Source organism: Anabrus simplex, chromosome 2, assembly GCF_040414725.1.
Source record: "Anabrus simplex isolate iqAnaSimp1 chromosome 2, ASM4041472v1, whole genome shotgun sequence".
Classification (NCBI taxonomy): domain Eukaryota; kingdom Metazoa; phylum Arthropoda; class Insecta; order Orthoptera; family Tettigoniidae; genus Anabrus; species Anabrus simplex.
Window position 1 is genome coordinate 270,816,680 of NC_090266.1, and position 21,952 is coordinate 270,838,631.

General features: G+C 38.2%; 1 protein-coding gene across 1 annotated transcript in view; it reads left to right on the top strand.

Annotated features, from left to right (window-relative positions):
• Positions 1-21,952, top strand: part of Gcn2 (eukaryotic translation initiation factor 2 alpha kinase Gcn2) — a 731,408-nt gene that overhangs the window by 60,063 nt on the left and 649,393 nt on the right. The window contains exons 3-4 of the mRNA XM_067140578.2: positions 434-569; positions 12,163-12,282. Coding sequence (XP_066996679.1) covers positions 434-569; positions 12,163-12,282 — 256 coding nt within the window. The remainder of the gene's footprint in view (positions 1-433; positions 570-12,162; positions 12,283-21,952) is intronic.

A 21,952-nucleotide genomic window follows, 5' to 3' on the forward strand; every position in this document is an offset into this window, starting at 1 on the left:
TTCCTTCCAACTCCTAGGCCTTCCCTATCCCATCGTCGCCATAAGACCTATCTGTGTCGGTGCGACGTAAAGCCCCTAGCAAAAAAAAAAAAAAAATATTCATGATTGAATTTCAACTTCAAAATCATAACTTTGATTTTTGGCTGTGTTTAATTGCTTATGTGGTGTTTTGTGTGGATATTGAAATATTCTATAAGATAATGGGAGCTACTTCAGTACATACCAAAGCTTGAAAGACTGTCTTTGACTTTTATAAATAGTGTAAGTATGCACTTAGATGTACAGGTCAAAATTAATATGGTCAATGGTGAAATCATTTTGTTACAGTTCATAGAAATTCTGTGGTACAAATCCATGCTGATCTAAGATTGTAAATTAAGGTAAAAGAGAAACAAAATCGGTTAATTTATTGTTATTTCTGCTTTTGTTTCAGAGTTCCAAAAATATCACTAAAGAAGAGCAAAGGTTTGTCAGCACAGCAAATTATGCAGTTAACAGCTGAACTTGAAAGTTTGACGTATAAACAAAAAGGTGAAGTGATGATCTTTGAGTTGGCACAACATGTTGAGGTTAGTTGCAGCTGCTAATTTGTTTTTGGTATTTATAGTTATACTGATTAGACTTAATGTACTTACCTTTACCAGAAGCGAACTATGATATCCCCTGTGAGGCAAACAGTGGTACTCTAATCAAGGCTATGGTTGCTCCCTTCCCTGCCCTCGCCCTGTCCTATACCATCTTTGCCATGTGATGTAAAGCAATTTGTAAAAAATATATACACAAGAACCTCGTTTATCCGGCCCTCATTAATCTGGATCTCTGGTTTATCCGGATCGAAAATATAAAAAAAAATTCACTTGTACAGTATTTCTTTTACGGGGTTGATTCTTCTTGAATATCTTTCTGCCAAGGATAGTTGAGAACAGGACTTGGAAGTAAGTCGCCCACAGTCTATCAGAGGTACTGTCCTGGCATTCACCTGGAAGTGAGAATAGGAACCCGTGGACTTTTCTGAGTTCCTTGACACATTTGCACGCATTCCTGGATACTCGGATGTAGATGTGAATGTCGTGATTGACTGGTTGAAAAAGACTGTAATTCAGGAGAGTGATGGTGGATTGGAAGATGAAACCAGAGCTCTATCAGAAGAAACAATGACTCGTGGAGATGCAAAAATGCAGTTGGACAAACTGATGACCTATTTAAGAATCCCAGACTGAAACCACACCGGGAGAACTGATGTTAGTAAAACGTCTTCGTGAACGTGCTGCACACAAACACTATACAAATGTAAAACAGAAAAGCTCAGACATTATTTTAGTGCAAAAAGGTCATAAATGTAAGAAAAGTGTTCTTATATTTGTTGTATAATTGAAGAAAGGTACAACTATGTTAATATATTATATAACGTACTGCATTTGTTTTGCTTTTTTTAGTTTTTCCAGATTATCCGGATTTTTATAATCCCGATCATTTCCAGTCCCACTTAATCTGGATAAACGAGGTTGTTGTGTGCGTGTGTGTACCACATTTACTTGTGTATTAGACCCCCTTGCGTATTAGAACCCCCCCATGCTTTTCGAGACGAAGAAAATGAAAAAAACAAATCTCGCATATAAGACCCCCCAACGTAATTCGTCAGAGAAGAACAATGATTCCGTTTCGAAGCGGGTACAAGTCTTATTGCAGCTCTGATGACAAATTTGTGAAGAGTTTCGTCCGTACGACCTATGGCAATGAAAATGCGTCGAATCCATACTGTACACCTGTGTTTCGTAGTTAAGAAATGTCCGCCTCTGTAGCGTAGGTCTACTGCAGCTCTGATGATGTCGCCAAATAGGTGAATAGGCCTAGCTTCGTGTCCAACCCGCGCATTGCAAGCATGCATCAGTCATGCTATATTTCTGTGTTTTGTACTTAATAATGTCCACCAGCGTAATGGTTAGCACAATTAGTTACAATTCTCAGGAGTCTGACTTCGATTCCTGGTACCGTACTGCCAGAGATTTACGAATGACATGAAGGTTGATATGCGGTAAACGCGGTACATGTAACTCCCCTCCACTGGGGGTGTGTCTAAAAAAGAGCTGTACCACCTCGGGATGAGGAAACGAGTTTACTTTAGTTGAGAAATATTCGCGATTGCTGCTATTTATACAGCAGGCGAGATCATTAACAAAGTGGTCATTTAATATCTCTTAAGTCGGGCCAATATAGGTATATATTTGGAGATAAGTAAGTTTAAAACGTGATAAGAGCTATCCAATTAAAACGATTGTTTTACCCGCCAACGTGCCTAATAATAATAATAATAATAATAATAATAATAATAATAATAATAATAATAATAATAATAATAATTTTATGTCCCCACGTACTTTAAACGATTTTTGGAGATGCCAAGCAAAACATACTAGACCTAGGGTATGCGTTAATAAAAAAAGGGGACAACGAATGTACGAAATTAAACATTATGTTAATAAAACGCATTACCGCCACACCTTTAGATATCCATCAATGTGGTATATTTTCCTGTTATTTATTTTTATTCTTTCCGTCAAGGAACTTTTGGCACTATCAGGGCGATAATATACTTAACCTAAACAATGTGATCTGTCTTATCTCATGGACAGCTGTTTACGGAAATCCGGACGTGATAAATGTAGAGAACAAGCATGAATTGTACTTTAAAATAAGGGTCTGTGTTTCAACAACCACAGTTATCAAAAGAATGTTTCCAGTTACTATGTATTACATTCGGAAGTACAACTCGTAACATATGCTAGTTATCAGCTGATGGTTTGGCATGCCTTCTACAGTACGGCTTTATTCGGAAGGAGTAGCTTCTTCTGCTACATATACACCAACTGGGAATATCAGAGACCATCTCCAGAAACCATTTGGGAATAGATTCACATTGTTTAGACTCTATAGATGGGAACAAAATTACTTTTAAAAGGTTCAAAAAGACGGGACCTCGTATGCTCTTGCTTGCAGTCATGGCTCAAAGAGAATGAAGCATGGCTGACGCGACTGGCGAGATGGCAGTGAAGATAACATCACTTGAATTGCCGACACGCCGGTAGCAGGACAGGGAAGAAGGCGGTGCAAGGCGATAATTCAAATGTAAGCAGTGATCAGGTTTACTGTATGGTAGGCCTACTGCTGAACTGAAAGAGACAAATGACTGGCCATTAAGTTCTTTTGTATCATTATTTAATTATATGATAACACGATACCCTTATCCCTTTTTTCTACGAGGTCTAGTATGAAGTGAGACGAATCGCCGCAGCGAGTTTTTACGACCGTATGCCCTTCCTGACGTCGCCCTCACCAGAGGAATTAGTGAGATGCAACGAAAGACGTGATATGAGTAACTAAAACAGACTTTTATATGTACCGTGGGCATAAAAGTCTTGTTCACCATTTATTGTCTTTTTTCGTTTAGAAATACTGCCTTCTGACGAAAATAACTTAAACACATTCTAAGTTTGTTAAATAATAGTATAGAATGTTTACATGTACAATTTATAGCTCTTTATAGCCTAAAAGTTGTGTGTTTGCTGCATACAGTTTTGAGGTTATCGCATATTGGACCCCCCTTTACTATTTTTCACTGTAAAAGTGGGGAAAAAAGGGGTCTAATACACAAGTAAATACGGTATATATATCAATAAATTTTCCAGCTAACTCGTTCCTGGTTGCCAGTGTATCGTCCCAGTGTGCTAATTTGGGCTCATCAGTTGGTAAATAGCACACCTACCAAGACGCATGGCTAGTGCATACTGTGGTGGCCACTACCTAGGCTACTTGGAGCCACTGGCAGTGCCAATGCAGTATGACTGTCTTGTTTTCAAAAATTGATGCCTGCGTGGCCATCAGATGACATAGATGTTGATTCCCATAGGGAACTGCCATAGCACTCAAGCGGCATTTCATTTGGGACACGCTGATCACGAAAACATTAATTTTTTCGTATCACCTAACATTACAATAATGAAAATTATTTGGGGTCCACCTATTCAATACAAAGACATTTATTAGTGTGAATAATCACATAAAGTACTAGTTTCAGCACTCATGTCGTGCCATCATCAGTCAAAGTGTCAAATCAGGCAAAAACAAACAATCTTAAAACAATTTAAAACACACAACTCCTGCAGAGAGGAATGTTAAATAAAATTATGGTACATGATGATATTGCACTATAATATAAAATCCTTTTAAAAATGATGACTCTGTTTTATACACATAGTGTATAGTCCAAATTTTATAAGCTTTAGTCTTTAATCTTGTTGAATATGCGCTGCAGTATTTTGTTGTCATGTGAGGTTGACACTTGTTTGATCCATAGTTTGGCGGTTCTGAAATAATAAACGATTATGTGATGGGCTTAGTTAGATCTGAAAAAGTTTTGTTCCCACTTAAATATGGGGGTTGGAACGTGAAGAAGAAATTGAGAACCGAATTAGGCAAAAGGAAAGGAAGAATGAAAAGAAACGACTAGAAACACTCACCTTGAGCAGCCTCTTTGACCGGCGGACGGAGCTGGACTGATGGATGCGATGGCAAGGTTAAGGGTCACAGAGAAGGGGTGGGGAGGGGTAGCGGAATGGCGACAGCCAGGGAACTAGGGAGGAGCGGAAGGATGTGGTAGTGGGGGTAACTAATGGGGATGTATATTGCGCGTAGTCTGAAAGATCAAGTTGTTTTTTTGGAGTCTTAATATTTTTTAGCCATTTAATTAAGAGATCAAAATGAACATTAATTCTCTCGGAAATTTCATTCAAATTATAGTTAGCATTGAAATATTGATTGCAATGAATAAAACAATTTTCAATACTGTTCTTGAGTGGCCCGTTATTTGTTATTTGAAGTTTCTCAAAGTCATGTTCAATGTCAGTGAACTTATGATTAGAGTCATGAATATGTTGGCCTATAGCAGAAAACTTGTTATATCTTGTTGCATTAACATGCTCAGAATATCTGGTTGTGAAACTGCGTCCTGTTTGCCTACAAATTAGAGGCATTGCAGTCATTACACTTTAATCTATAGATTCCGGATTTAGAAAATCTATTGGAGGTATTGACCGATGATTGTGTAAAATTTCTGAAGTCCTGTTATTAGTTCTGAAGAAAATTTTTACGTTATGTTTTCGAAAGTGATTGGTGATTATATGAACATTGCTATGGAATGTAAAAGTAGTCAAAATGGTAGTTTTAGGTTTTTCTTTTGTGAGAGTGGTCTTAAGTCTGTGTCTGAATTTATTGATGACCTGTTCTATAAATAATCTGTTGTAACCATTAAATTTGGCAATTGCCCTTATAATATTGAGTTCATTGTTGAGATCTTTCTTTATCATATGTATCGTGAATGCCCGGTAAACCATGCTATTTTACGCTGCATGTTTATGTGTTTGGGGGTGTATAGAATCTTGACGAATAGTATTGGCAGTTCATGTATATTTCTTGAAGATTTTATATGATAGAGCAAAAGGGTTTTGAAGAATAGCTAAATCTAGGAAATTGGTTACTTTATTATTTTCGGACTCAAGCGAAAATTTAATGTGGGGGTTGATGTTGTTTAGTTCCTGCAGGGTAGAGGTTGCATTTTTGATTTCTTCATGTATAAAGATGAATGTGTTGTCAACGTACCTGACCCATATAAGAATATTTGGAGAAGTGTTATTTATTTTTGTATATTCCAAAAAGTCCAAATAAATGTCCGCTAGAATTCACAATGCGGGTGATCCCATAGCCAGTCCATTTTGTTGGTAGACGGTTTTATCAAATGTGAAGAAATTATTATTAATGACCAGTTTCAGAAGAGAAATGAAATCTTGTATTTCCAATTTGCTGAGGGAATTCTGTTTAAGTTATTTTCAATGATAAAGAGCTTTGTTGTAGGTATGCTTGGATACATATTTACTATCTCGAAAGAATGAAGAGTGTGGTTGGGTTGCAAGTTAAATGACCTAATTTTTTCGATTAGTTCAGTGGTGTTTTTGACAAATTTTTTGGAGAGAAATCGATAATTCTTGGTTAGAAAACATTGAACAAATTGAGAAACTTTATATAGAGGTCTAGGTTTGTAGTTAATAATGGGCCGGATGGGAATATTAGCTTTATGAATTTTTGGGAGGGCTTTAACTGTGGGTAAACCTGGATTCATGTTTACGAGTTTGGATTTTTCTTGATCTGTAAAAAAGAAATGATAGGTTCTTTAATGTTTGTTTTAATTGTCGCTGAATTTTCAGTGTAGGATCTTTATGGATTATTGTAAACGTGGTGTTGTTGAAAAATTCTTTGGTTTTTAGATACATAATTAGTTTTGTCCATGATAACTGTAGTATTAACTTTTATCTGCTTTTGTGATTATTAGATCGTTATTTTTAATTTTCTTTTTGAGTTCGGCAATTTGTTTATGTTCAGAAGTGAAACTATTAACATTAGAATTTGATGGGGGGGGGGGGTCTTTTATTTACGTTATCAGAATTGAACATCTTATCCAATTTTCTTTTTACTTCAAATTATCAATTTCTCTCCAAAAAGTCCATCAAAAACACCACTGAACTAATTGAAAAAATTAGGTCATTTAACTTGCAACTCAACCACAACACTCTTCATTCTTTCGACATTGTAAATATGTATCCATAGACATGATGCTGTATAGGCTTTTGGGCTTATGCCGTGTCTTGACACGCGTACAGTATCATGTCTATAAGTACGGGCCGTGAAAGCATTAATGGCAAATATGTATCCAATCATACCTACAACAGAGCTCTTTTCCATCATTGAAAATAACATAAACAAACAGAATTCTCTCAGCAAATTGGAAATACAAGATTTCATTTCTCTTCTGAAACTGGTGATTAATAATAATTTCTTCACATTTGATAAAACCATCTACCAACAAAATGGACTGGCTATGGGATCACTCACATCGGGAATTCTAGCAGACATTTACTTGGACTTTTTGGAATATACAAAAATAAATAAAAACACTTTTACAAATATTCTTATATGGGCCAGGTACGTTCACGATACATTTGTCATTATGGCTGAAGAAATCAAGAATGAAACCTCTACCCTGCAGGAACTAAACATCGACCCCCACATTAAATTTACGCTTGAGTCCGAAAATAATAAAGTAATCAATTTTCTAGATTTAATTACCGTATAATCTCGAATACCACCCGCCACCGAATAAGACCCGCACCCTTATTTTGAAAGAACAAAATTAAAAAAAAAAGTGATTTCAAAATTATTTACGATTATTTACGATTCCATGCTGTCAAAATCCACGAACACAGCAGCTGAACTTCTGAGTGCTGAATACGACCAGTTGGCGTCAGTGTGTGATTACCAGCCACCATCCATTCTGTATAGAACTGTTTCAAGGCTGCTTGAAATGGACGGTTCACGCAGACATCCAGTGGCTGTAGCATAGACGTTATCCCGCCCGGAATGACTGCTAGGTCGGTTTTCCCATCCTTGATATGTTTCTTCACAGCGTCTGTTGTGTGGCCGCGGTAACTGTTGAGAACAAGCAAGCTCATTTGTCCCAATAATGCACCAGGGCAAGGTTGCCAGACACACTTTACCCAGTCTTCTACAAGTGAACTGTCCATCCAGCCAGAGTTCTGAGATCTGACGATAACACCAGCGGGTAGTTTTTTAGGAAGCGTCTTTCGCTTGAGAACAATGTACGGCAGCAAATTGGTTCCGTCGGCGAGAATACACAACATTACCGCACACCGTTGTTTTTTCATTACCACCTGTTCTAATGATAACACTTTTCGCACCCTTAACCTTCACAGTCCTGTCCACTGGCATTTCAAAGTTCTACGATCACCACTACATGTTAATAGCACATTTTTCTTCTTTCTCCAATCACGAATACACGACTCGTCAATATCGTATTTCCTACCGGTGGCATGATTTCCAATAATTTCGTCTTCCTGAACTACCGGTACTTTCAGTTTCTCACTCGCAGTAAAAGATCGCAAACGCGTTGTGGAATTCATGTTAATACTCTCAGAACGTGCGAGAGACTGATGCCAAGTGCGGAAGTAGCGTATGCTGAGAGTGGAGAGAGCAGTTGCCAAGCCGCGCCGGCGGTGATGCCCGATTTACGTGCATTTTGGAAGTGATATTTTCGAAAAAACAGTGCGGGTGGTACTCGAGATTATACGGTATTCTTAGAAACCCTTTTGCTCTATTATATAAAATCTTCGGGAAACATACACAAACTGCCAATACTACTCGTCAAGACTCCATACACACCCAAACACACAAACGTGCAGCGTACAATAGCATGGTTTACCGGGCATTCACGATACCTATGACAAAGAAAGATCTCAACAATGAACTCAGTATTGTAAGGGCAATCGCCAAATTTAATGGTTACAACAGATTATTTATAGAACAGGTCATCAAAAAATTCAGACACAGACTTGAGACCACTCTCACAAAAGAAAAACCTAAAACTACCATTTCGTCTACTTTTACGTTCAATAGCGATGTTCATATAATTACCAATCTCTTTCGAAAACATAACGTAAAAATTTTCTTCAGAACTAATAACAGGACTTCAGAAATTTTACACAATTAATCATTGGTCAATACCTCCCATAGATTTTCTAAATCCAGAATCTATAGATTAAAGTGCAATGACTGCAGTGCCTCTAATTTGAGGCAAACAGGACACAGTTTCACAACCAGATATTCTGAGCACGTCAACGCAATAAAATATAACAAGTTTTCTGCTATAGGCTAACATATTCATGACTCTAATCATAAGTTCACTGAAATTGAACATGACTTTCAGATACTTCAAATAACAAATAAAGGGCCAATCATGAAAAATTACTGAAAATTGTTTTATTCATTGCGATCAGTATTTCAATGCTAACTATAATTTGAATGAAATTTCCGAGAGAACTAATATTCTGTTAATCTCTTAATTAAATGGCTATAAAATATTAGACTCCCAAAAAACAACTTCATCTTTCACACTATATGCAATATACATCCCCATCATTTAACCCCACTACCACATCCTGTCGTTCCTCCCTAGTTACCTGGCTATTGCCCTTGCTCAACCCCTCCTCTCCTTCTCCTTGCCATCGCATCCATCAGTCCTGCTCCATCTGCCGGTCAAACAGGCTGTTCAAGGTGAGTTTGTTTCTAGTTGTTTCTAGTTATTTCTTCTCATTCTTTCTTTCCTTTTGCCTAATTCGGCTCTTAATTTCTTTTTTAGGTTCCAACCCCCATATTGAAGTGGTAACAAAACTTTTTCAGATCTAACTAAGTCCATCACATGATCGTTCATTCTTTCAGAGCTGCCAAACTACGGATCAAACAAGTGTCAACCTCACATGACAACAAAATTCTGCAGCGCATATTCAACAAGATTAAATACTAAAGGATATAAAAGTTGGACTATACACTGCGTGTATGAAACGGAGTCATCATCATTTTTAAAAGGATTTTATATTATAGTGCAATATCATCATGTACCATAATTTTATTTAACATTCCTCTCTGCAGGTGTTATGTGTTTTAAATTGTTTTAAGATTGTTTGTGTTTGCCTGATTTGATATTTTGGCTGATGATGGCACAACATAAGTGCCGAAACTAGTACCTTATGTGATTAATTCACACTAATAAATATCTTTGTATTGTATAGGTGGACCCCTAATAATTTTAATTATTGTAAACTCACTTCAATACGGATCACTATGAAATTTTTAAATATCAAAATCACCTAACATTGTTGAAGTATTTGTACCACACCCTGTAGAGGGACCCTTACTTTCTTAGCGAATGGAAGGTGCTATTGTCTCCCTGTCTGGGCAACTTTCTTATTATACCTCTCAGTTCTATTTACTCTATAGAAATGGTGCCCCCCCCCCGGAATATCCAGGTATACGTAGCTTTCGTGTTGCTATTGTCAATAACATGAAGCAGTGTCTTGTAATGCCTCATTCTGTGCAGTTGGTGTTGAGTAAATCCTTGTAGTGCTTAAGCGTCATTCTACTCGTGTACTGAAAGTACTGTGCAGCAGAATTAAGTACTTAGGTTTATACAATCTGCCAGCTGATAGCCTAGTAGCTCATACTTTCATCATTTTGCAGTATATCGCCCTGTAAAAATTCTCCCAATTTATTTTTTTATGTTTGTATAGAGTATTGTGCAAAATCTCAGCACAAAAGTATAATACCCCTACTTGTGACAGCTTACAATCTATATTTCGGAAAGTATAGTAAATTTGTCGAGAGATAAATTTTGAGTGCCCAACTTGTGCTGTACAGATCACCAAAGAACTTTAACAGGTTGGTTAATAGGTACAAATTTGTGTATGCCTTTTGCGATTTCAGTGTTAAGGCGGGAACCTATGGATTTCATTACAGACTTATTTTTGTATGGTTAATGTATTTGGTATTATCTCAAAAAATAAGCATGCAATTGAATATCCTAATTTGCGATCTGCAACACGTCCTGTTCTGATATATCATCCCCTGTTGATCCTGATTTTATTGTATCTCAAGAACCTCATTTGATATCGCAATCTGAATAAAATGATTAGGAAGGGCATTTCAGAATTTAAGGGGAAAATTTTAAAGGTTGAGTGAGGCAAGACTAAAGGAATGTATCTTTATAGGCCTACAAATACGGGATCTGTTATGTGATTCTGTATTCAAGGGGACTCTCATTCTTGTTGAAAAATAAGCCTGGCTTGCTTTTAAATTGGTTTGTGTGAATTTTCTGGGAAAACTATAGGAGCAGACAATTACAGAGATATGGTAGAAGATTTGTTGAAGGCTTACATGACACTGGGATGCAACCATGTCCCTTAAGATTCACTTCTCCATTCGCACTTGAATTCCTTTCCACCGAATCTTGGTGAGATCAGTGATGATCACGGGGAAAGGTTCCATCAGGACTTACTAGAAATGGAAAGGCGATAAAAAAGAAAATTGGTATCCAACATGTTTGCCAATTACTGCTGGCAACTTATCACAGATGTTTCGGAGCCATCTTATAGGTGCAAGTCTTTGACGAAAAAGTTTCAAGAAGGTAAGAATTTTTGCTATATGAAGTTTAATTGCGACATAAATACAGTGCCGATGACCTAGATGTTAGACCCTTTTAAACAAGCATCATCATCTCATAAATACAATTTTATAATAATATATTTCTGTTGTGTATTTTGGATTACATATGATTTGGGTTGAATCTACTACAAATATAACAGAAAACTGCAAATGAACAGCAGTGAACTAAATAGCCTATGCAGTATGTTGTGGGAAGTTCATCATGTCCTGTCAAGAAACTGTTAGGTGATAGAGAAAAACAAGCTTTAGATTCAAAGTCAGCATATGCGAATGAACTAAAACAGCATATTTTCATTTCTGAGGGCAAAAAAAGTTTAACACAGTACAACAAATTTGAACTGACAAGTGTCCTGGTCAAGAAAACTGTGCACAAGTATGGTGAGTGCCTATACTTTTATAATGGTGAGAAAGTTAGGTGGTTGTGGTAGTACTGACTTGCCTCTCTCTTAAATTGGTGTTTCCAAGATTTGTGCAGTGTGTTCCACTATGGCTATGCTTAAGTTGCCTCTCAACTAGCAAATGTCACCAAGATCTGCTGATCTGTTGTTGCTCTTCTTTCTTGTTGAAACTCTTGTTATATATTATCATTTCAACAGCTCCTTAGTAATCTAGCATGATACTGGCAGTGGTAGACTGAACCTGAGAGGGATGCTTCACCACTGCAAGGTTTTCTAATTGAATGAAGTAACAGTTGTCCCTATATTCCTTTAGCCTGGCATTCATGTTGTGTTTTTGAACCTTCTTGCTCAAACAGGGCATACAGTACACACCTGGCTTTTCTCCAAACAAACCTATTGGAATATTTTCCTTGTGGTTATAAAGAGAGTTTCAATGTTGTGACACTTCGAATCCTTGTTGATACTGTCTGTAATCTTTAGGATATATGGAAGGAATACCTGTCACTCACAAATCTCTTCCTGTTTGTCCTCAGGTTGTGGAAGAGACTTCTGATATGCCAGTTAGCGGAAATTTCCATGATTGAAAAGGAGTAGAACAGTTAGACAATGGTTTCTAATGCTACCTCTTTTATTTTATTTCCAGAGATTTCTACATTTACACAACAAGCCTGGGTTTAAATCCTTTTATGAAGAAATGCTTTCACGTAAGCAAAAGCAGCAGCAACTCCAAGAGTTAGTATTGAAGCAGAAGGAAGATAAAAAGGTGACTTTGTATATTTTGGACAATTTCATTTTGCTGTATACAATGCACTTTCCCTACATTGAGATATTTTGAAGAATGTAAAGTTGCTCAAAAAATGGATGAGCGCATGGTATTGTTTAATTTGTTTTCAGGTGCCCTTTTCTCAGAAACAATTGAACCTATAAATAAAATGTTTGTTGCGAGTATCCACAGGGTTTGTAATTTTACACGGAAGGTGAATTATGTTTTTATACTGCAATTTAAAATTAAGTCTGATAAGATGTTAAATGTGAGGAACACACTATACCATGCGCTCGTTCTTGTTTTGGCTGACTATTCATAAAATTGAATGGTATGTAGGCTTTAATGCTATTACCCAACTGCTAACTGTGACGCATGAAGGATTACATTATGATTAGTTAGTTGGCATACCATTCACTAGCTCCTGTTGCTTTAGGCTTGTTTGGAATGCTAAGTGTAATTGAGTACAGAAAAACAAAAGGCAGAATATAGACAGTGAAAAAGGCTGCAAATGTAGAAAGATCAACCTTCTTTTCTTCTACACCCTCCATTAGACTCCCTGCTGGGTAAGGTAATGGACCAGTGACCACCACCTCTGCCTGTTTTCCACCATTCTTCTCTGAATTCTCTGGGCCCAGACCTCTACTCCACTGTTTCCTCTACTTTGGTTATCTACTCTTCCTTGGTTTCCCTCTCGGTCTTGTTCAAGTCACCTTCGATTCTGTCATCGTTCTAGGGTTCTCATTATTTCCATCCTGCCGACATGGCCAATCCTCATCAGTCTACTGGTCAATATTCTGTTTGTAGTTTCTCTATCCCCAACCATTACCATATCTCTTGTGTTTCTTCCACGGTCCCCTTCATCTTCCCAAACATGCCTCTAAGGAACTTCATTTCTACCCCCTAGATCCTACTTTCCTCTCTGGATGTTGCGGCCTATGTTTCTGCTCCATATGTTGGAATATGGACAAAATAGATGTTATATAACACCTCGTTGCATCATCGTGTGACCTCATTTCATGCCATATCACTTACGCTTTGGTGTAATCTTCCAGCCATTTGCACCCTGTTACTGATCTCTTGTGTGACACTACACCAGTACTTAAGGTGTCAACTACTTACAGTTCAGCTTCATTATGCCTCTTCCAGAGCTCTCTCTTCTTGTCACCACCATTCCTGAGTCTTCAATCAATCAATCAATCAATCAATCAATCAATCAATCAATCAATCAATCAATCAATCAATCACTACTGATCTGCAGATTCCCTATCTGTTGTTTTCCTAACCTCTCCTTAAATGATTGCAAAGAAATTGGAAATTTATTGAACATCTCCCTTGGTAAGTTATTCCAATCCCTAACTCCCCTTCCTATAAACGAATATTTTCCCCAATTTGTCCTCTTGAATTCCAACTTTATCTTCATATTGTGATCATTCCTACTTTTAAAGACACCATCCAAACTTATTCGTCTACTTATGTCCTCCCACGCCATCTCTCCACTGACAGCTCGGAACGTATCCTACTTACCACTTAGTCGAGCAGCTCGTCTCCTTTCTCCCAAGTCTTCCCAGCCCAAACTTTGCAACATTTTTGTAACGCTACTCTTTTGTCAGAAATCGCCCAGAACAAATCGAGCTGCTTTTCTTTGGATTTTTTCCAGTTCTTGAATCAAGTAATCCTGGCGAGGGTCCCATACACTGGAACCATACTCTAGTTGGGGTCTCACCAGAGACAGATATGCTCTCTCCTTTACATCCTTACTACAACCCCTAAATACTCTCATAACCATGTGCAGAGAACTGTACCCTTTATTTACAATCATATTTATGTGATTACTAGGGCAAGGCATTTGATGATTTTGCATCTTTTTTTTTATGAAGGCCAAAATATAGCTTGAGTATATGTACATGTGTTTCATGAATTGACTGATTAAATAAGGGCAATTTGTTAGGGCATTTTTTACATTTTTTGCCGTTTACACGAGATAGGTCATTTTTGGAGCAATTTATGGTCATTTTTGGCATTTGTAATTGTTTTCTGGGAAGTGTTATATTTCGTTATTTGGATATTTAATTAATATTATTTATGTTTACAATACTTGTCTATTATGTTTAACTTAGACAAATAACTTGCTCAAGAAAGAACGTAGACTTGCAACATACCCTGCTGCCACTAGTTTTCAAGGAAAGAGTATTTTCAACTCGATTGCACTTCCAAGAAAACATACTATAAGCAGTACCTGCTTCCCCTATATGTAAGACGCATAATCGACTCGCCCAAGCTGGGCATTGCTCCTTATCTTCAGCTAGATAAGAAGGAAGTCAGTCGCCCGCGTGCTGAGAGTCGAGTAAATTCTTTGTTGACAAGTACTGTAAGATGCCCAAAGTTAAAGGAAGTACAATTGTTAAATTAAAACAATTTGTTACACAATATGGAGAAAATATATTTTCCACTGATGGGAAAATATTATTTTGCAAAGTGTGTGATGTGCGAGTTTCAGCAGAAAAGAAGTTTACAGTTGAACAACATGTGTCGCGAGAAAAACATAAACGTGGTGTGCAGCGACTTGAAGATAAAAGAAACCGTGGCTTACACCAGACACTACTGGGTGAATCTTCAACATTTTCTACATTTTGTGAGAAACTGTGTACAGCATTTTTATGCGCCGATATTCCACTGAACCTCCTCTGCGAACCATGTGACCTTGCCGCGGTGGGGAGGCTTGCGTGTCCCAATGATGCAGATAGCCGAGCCGCAGGTGCAACCATATCGGATGGGTATCTGTTGAGAGACCATACTAACGAATGGTTCATCGAAAGGGGGGTAGCAGCCTTTCGGTTGTTGCAAGGGCGGCAGTCTAGATGATTGACTGATACGGCCTTGTAATAATACTCAACATGGCTTAGCTGTGTTGATACTGCTACACGGCTGAAAGCAACGGGAAACTACAGCCGTAACCACCTCCCGAGGACATGCAGCTCTCTCTGTATGAAAGATGTACTGATGATGGCTTCCTCCCGGGTAAAATATTCCGGAGGTAAACTAGTCCCCCATTCTGATCTCCGGGTGGGGACTACACGAGAGGGGGCGATCATCAGGAAGATGGATACTGACATTCTGCGAGTCGGAGCGTGGAATGTTAGGAGTTTGAATCGTTGTGGTAGGTTAGAGAATCTGAAAAGGGAGATGGATAGGCTAAAGTTAGATGTAGTTGGTATAAGTGAAGTACGTTGGCAGGAAGAACAGGATTTTTGGTCAGGCGACTACCGAATTATCAACACGAAATCAAACAGGGGTAATGCAGGAGTTGGTTTAATAATGAATAAGAAAATAGGGCAGCGGATAAGCTACTACGACCAGCATAGTGAAAGAATTATTGTCGCCAAGATAGACACCAAACCAATGCCCACCACAATAGTGCAGGTCTATATGCCTACTAGTTCAGCGGATGATGAAGAAATTGAAAGGATATATGAGGAGATAGAAGATTTAATACAATATGTCAAAGGTGACGAGAATCTAATTGTGATGGGAGACTGGAACGCAGTGGTAGGCCAAGGAAGAGAAGGTAGCACAGTAGGAGAATTTGGATTGGGACAAAGGAACGAAAGAGGAAGTCGGCTGGTTGAATTCTGCACTGACCATAATTTAGTCCTCGCCAATACTTGGTTCAAACACCACAAACGACGGCTGTATACGTGGACGAGACCTGGAGACACTGGAAGGTATCAAATAGACTTCATTATGATTAGGCAGAGATTCAGAAACCAGGTGTTGGATTGCAAAACTTTCCCAGGAGCAGACGTGGACTCTGACCACAACTTGTTGGTCATGAAATGCCATCTGAAGTTGAAGAAATTGAAGAAAGGAAAGAATGCAAAAAGATGGGATCTAGACAAGTTGAACGAAAAGAGTGTGATGGATCGTTTCAAGGAACATGTTGCACAAGGACTAAATGAAAAGGCTGAAAGAAACACAGTAGAGGAAGAGTGGAGAGTCATGAAAAATGAAGTCAGTAGGGCTGCTGAAGAAATGTTAGGAAGGAAGAAAAGATCAACTAAGAATCAGTGGATAACTCAGGAGATACTAGACCTGATTGATGAACGACGAAAATACAAGAATGCTAGAAATGAAGAGGGCAGAAAAGAATACAGGCGATTAAAGAATCAAGTGGATAGAAAGTGCAAGGTAGCTAAGGAAGAATGGCTGAAGGAGAAGTGCAAGGATGTCGAAGGCTGTATGGTCCTGGGAAAGGTAGATGCTGCATACAGGAAAATCAAGGAAACCTTTGGAGAAAGGAAATCTAGGTGCATGAATATTAAGAGCTCAGATGGAAAGCCACTTCTAGGGAAAGAAGACAAAGCAGAAAGATGGCAGGAGCATATCCAACAGTTGTATCAAGGTAACGATGTAGATAATTTCGTTCTGGAACATGAAGAGGCTGTTGATGCTGATGAAATGGGAGACCCAATTTTGAGGTCAGAGTTTGACAGAGCTGTGAGTGACCTAAATAGGAACAAGGCACCTGGAATTGATGATATTCCCTCTGAATTACTGACTGCCTTAGGAGAAACCAGCATGGTAAGGTTATTTCATTTAGTGTGCAAGATGTATGAGACAGGAGAAGTCCCATCCGATTTTCGGCAGAATGTTGTTATACCTATTCCCAAGAAAGCCGGTGCTGACAGGTGTGAAAACTACCGCACTATTAGTTTAGTATCTCATGCCTGCAAAATTTTAACACGTATTATTTACAGAAGAATGGAAAAACAAGTTGAAGCTGAGTTGGGGGAAGATCAATTTGGCTTCAGAAGAAATGTAGGAACACGTGAAGCAATCCTGACTTTACGTCTGATCTTAGAGGATCGAATCAAGAAGGACAAGCCCACGTACATGGCATTCGTAGATCTAGAAAAGGCATTCGATAATGTTGATTGGATCAGGCTATTTATGATTCTGAAGATGATAGGGATCAGATACCGAGAACGAAGAATTATCTACAACCTGTATAAAAATCAGTCTGCAGTGATAAGAATCGAGGGCTTTGAAAAAGAAGCAGCAATCCAGAAAGGAGTGAGGCAAGGCTGCAGTTTGTCCCCTCTCCTTTTCAATGTTTACATAGAACAGGCAGTAAAGGAAATCAAAGAGAAATTTGGAAATGGAATCACAGTCCAAGGAGAGGAAATCAAAACCTTGAGATTTGCCGATGATATTGTTATTTTATCTGAGACTGCAGAAGATCTCGAGAAGTTGCTGAATGGTATGGATGAAGTCTTAGGTAAGGAGTACAAGATGAAAATAAATAAGTCCAAAACAAAAGTAATGGAGTGCAGTCGAACGAAGGCAGGTGATATAGGAAATATTAGATTAGGAAACGAAGTCTTAAAGGAAGTAGATGAATATTGTTACTTGGGTAGTAAAATAACCAACGATGGCAGAAGTAAGGAGGACATAAAATGCAGACTAGCACAAGCAAGGAAGAGCTTTCTTAAGAAAAGAAATTTGCTCACTTCAAACATTGATATCGGAATTAGAAAGATGTTTTTGAAGACTTTTGTGTGGAGCGTGGCATTGTATGGAAGTGAAACATGGACGATAACTAGCTCAGAAAGAAAGAGAATAGAAGCTTTTGAAATGTGGTGTTATAGAAGAATGCTGAAGGTGAGATGGATAGATCGAATCACGAATGAAGAGATACTGAATCGAATTGGTGAGAGGAGATCGATTTGGCTAAATTTGACGAGAAGAAGAGATAGAATGATAGGACACATCTTAAGACACCCAGGACTTGTTCAGTTGGTTTTTGAAGGAAGTGTAGGTGGCAAGAACGGTAGGGGTAGACCAAGGTATGAATATGACAGACAGATTAGAGCAGATGTAGGATGCAATAGTTACGTAGAAATGAAAAGGTTAGCACAGGATAGGGTGGCATGGAGGCCTGCATCAAACCAGTCTATGGACTGATGACTCAAACAACAACATTTCACTGAACAAATTGAACCATCCAAAGCTGCGTACATTCTTAGAAGAGGAGACTGGAAAATCTGTACCAGATCCCAGAACATTAAGAAGAACCTACGTTGGAAGATGCTATGACAAAACGTTACAAGAAATAAGGATAAGGGTAGGAGACGGAAACATATGGGTATGCATAGGTGAAACAACAGACAGTATGGGACGATATATAGCCAACGTTATTGTAGGCGTCCTGGAAGCAGAGAATGCTGGAGAACCATTTCTACTACATTGTGAGCAATTGGACAAAGCTAACTGGTCAACAATTAGCAAACTGTTTGACCAGTCTCTGAGGCTATTGTGGCCCGATGGCATTCGGAATGACAATGTGCTGCTTTTAATAACAGATGCAGCACCCTACATGATAAAGGCTGCAAATTCGTTACAAGCGCTCGTCTCGAAAATGGTGCATGTCACATGCCTAGCCCATGCGTTACATCGGACCGCGGAAGAGGTACGACATAATTTTCCTGAAGTTGACAAGTTAATTGGGTGCATAAAGAAAGTGTTTTTAAAAGCCCCATCTAGAGTTCTAGCATTCAAAACGGAAGCTCTTGAAATTCCCTTGCCCTTTTCACCTAGTTTGACTAGATGGGGAACGTGGATTGAGGCTTATTGTTATTACTGCGAGAACTTTGAAGTTGTAAAGAAAGTGGTCGATTCCTTTGACAAAACTGAGGTTGGATCAATAAAACCAGCCCAGGAACTCTTGGCTGACAAAGAAATTGCAGGTAAACTTTCCTACATAAAAACAAATTTCGGATCCCTTCCTAATGCAATAAGTGCTCTAGAAAAATCCCAAGTGCCACTAGTGGAGCAGCTGCAAATTGTGTATAAAGTTGTGAATGATCTGAATCGTGTGTGTGGTAAAGTGGGTGAAGTTGTATCCATGAAATTGAATAAGGTGTTGAAAAAGAACAGTGGGTATAAAACTTTGTGTTCTATTGGCAAAGCACTGTCGGGTGAAAATTTTTCTCTTACCGACTGTGAATTGAATCTGGGAGATATTGCTTGTTTTCAGTATGCACCAGTTGTTTCAGTTGAGGTAGAGAGAAGCTTTTCCATGTACAAATCGTTACTTGCAGACAATAGGCAATCGTTTTCATTTGAGAACCTACGCAAAGTTTCTATTGTGCATTTCAATTCAAATTTATTGTAAACAGCCACTGAAGTTTGTTTTCTTAAATATTCTTTAATTAAATGACACCTATTTGCTGCGAGAGTATTTGAAGAATATGCCAGTTTTAAAATATTTCATTTTTTTTCACGAGGGGTGCAAAGGGGTATTTACTTTGTTAGTAACAAAAATAATTCAAACTTAATGCATTGTTATCCATGAAAATTCTCTCTCAAATCAGCTAATTGTTTCTTAAAGGATTAATAAATAAGTGACTTACGATTAATTTATTGGTAATTTTTTTTCAAATTTTGTGTCATTTTTTAAACCATTTTTAGGTCATAAATGCATTTTTTATTTTGCATTTTCTTGCTATTTTTTGGTCATTAAATGCCTTGCCATAGTGATTACCCCAATGAAGATCTTTCCTTATATTAATACCTAGGTATTTACAATGATCCCCAAAGGGAACTTTCAGCCCATCAACCCAGTAATTAAAACTGGGAGGACTTTTCCTATTTGTGAAACTCACAACCTGACTTTTATCCCCGTTTATCATCATACCATTGCCTACTGTCTATCTCACAACATTATCGAGGTCATTTTGCAGTTGCTCACAATCTTGTAACTTATTTATTATTCTGTACAGAATAACATCATCTGCGAAAAGCCTTATCTCTGATTCCACTTCTTTACACATATCATTGATATATATAAGAAAACATAAAGGTCCAATAATACTGCCTTGAGGAATTCCCCTCTTAATTTTTACAGGGACAGATAAAGCTTCACCTACTTTAATTCTCCAAGTTCTGTTTTCTAGAAGCAGAGCCACCCATTCAGTCACTGTTTTGTCAAGTCCAGTTGCACTCATTTTTGCCAGTAGTCTGCCATGATATACCCTATCAAATGCCTTAGACAGGTCAATCGCGATACAGTCCAATTCACCCCCTGAATCCAGGATATCTGCTATATCTTGCTGGAGTCCTACAAGTTGGGCTTCAGTGGAATAACCTTTCCTAAACCCAAACTGCCTTCTATCAAACCAGTTATTAATTTTGCAAATAACGGGCGAGTTGGCCATGCGCGTAGAGGCGCGTGGCTGTGAGCTTGCATCCGGGAGATAGTAGGTTCGTATACCACTGTCGGCAGCCCTGAAAATGGTTTTCCGTGGTTTCCCATTTTCACACCAAGCAAATGCTGGGGCTGTACCTTAATTAAGGCCACGGCCGCTTCCTTCCAACTCCTAGGCCTTTCCTATCCCATCGTCGCCATAAGACCTATCTGTGTCGGCGCGACGTAAAGCCCCTAGCAAAAAAAAAAAAAATAAAAAAAATAAATTTGCAAACATGTCTTGTATAATCAGAAAGAATGCTTTCCCAAAGCTTACACACAGTGCATGTCAAACTGACTGACCTGTAATTTTCAGCTTTATGTCTGTCACCCTTTCCTTTATATACAGGGGCTACTATAGCAACTCTCCATTCATTTGGTAAAGTTCCTTCATGCAAACAATAATCAAACAAGTACTTCAGATATGGTACTATATCCCAACCCATTGTCTTTAGTTTATCCCCCGAAACCTTATCAATTCCAGCTGCTTTTCTAGTTTTTAACTTTTGTATCTTACTGTAAATGTCATTGCTGTCATAGGTAAATATAGTACTTCTTTAGTATTAGTCACCTCCTCTATGTGGACATTTTCCTTGTAACCAGCAATCTTTACATACTGCTGACTGAATACTTCTGCCTTTTGAAGATCCTCGCATACACACTCCCCTTGTTCATTATTGATTCCTGGAATGTCCTCCTTGGAACCTGTTTCTGCCTTAAAGTACCTATACATACTCTTCCATTTTTCACTAAAATTAGTGTGGCCACCAATTATGCTTGCCATCATGTTATCCTTAGCTGACTTCTTTGCTAGATTCAATTTCCTAGTAAGTTCCTTCAATTTCTCCTTACTTCCACAGCCATTTCTAACTCTATTTCTTTCCAACCTGCATCTCCTTCTTAGTCTCTTTACTTCACTGTTATAATATAGTGGATCTTTACCATTCCTTACTACCTTTAAAGGTACAAACCTATTTTCACATTCCTCAACAATTGCTTTAAACCCATCCCAGAGTCTGTTTACATTTTTGTTTACCGTTTTCCACCGATCATAGTTACTTATTAAAATCTCTCTCATGCTGTTTTATCAGCCATATGGTACTGCCTAACAGTCCTAATTTTAATCTCTTCCTTTCTTTCACATTTATTTTTAATTACCACAAAGCAGCTTCTTGATCACTAATACCATCTATTACTTCGGTTTCTCTATAGAGCTCATTTGATTTTACCAGCACCACATCCAGAATATTCTTCCCTCTAGTTGGTTCCATCACTTTCTGAATCAGGTGCCCTTCCCATATTAACTTATTTGCCATTTGTTGGTCATGCTTCCTGTCGTTCGCATTACCTTCCCAATTGACATTTGGTAAATTGAGATCACCCGCAACAATCACGTTCCTTTCCTTATCGTTTCCCACATAGCTG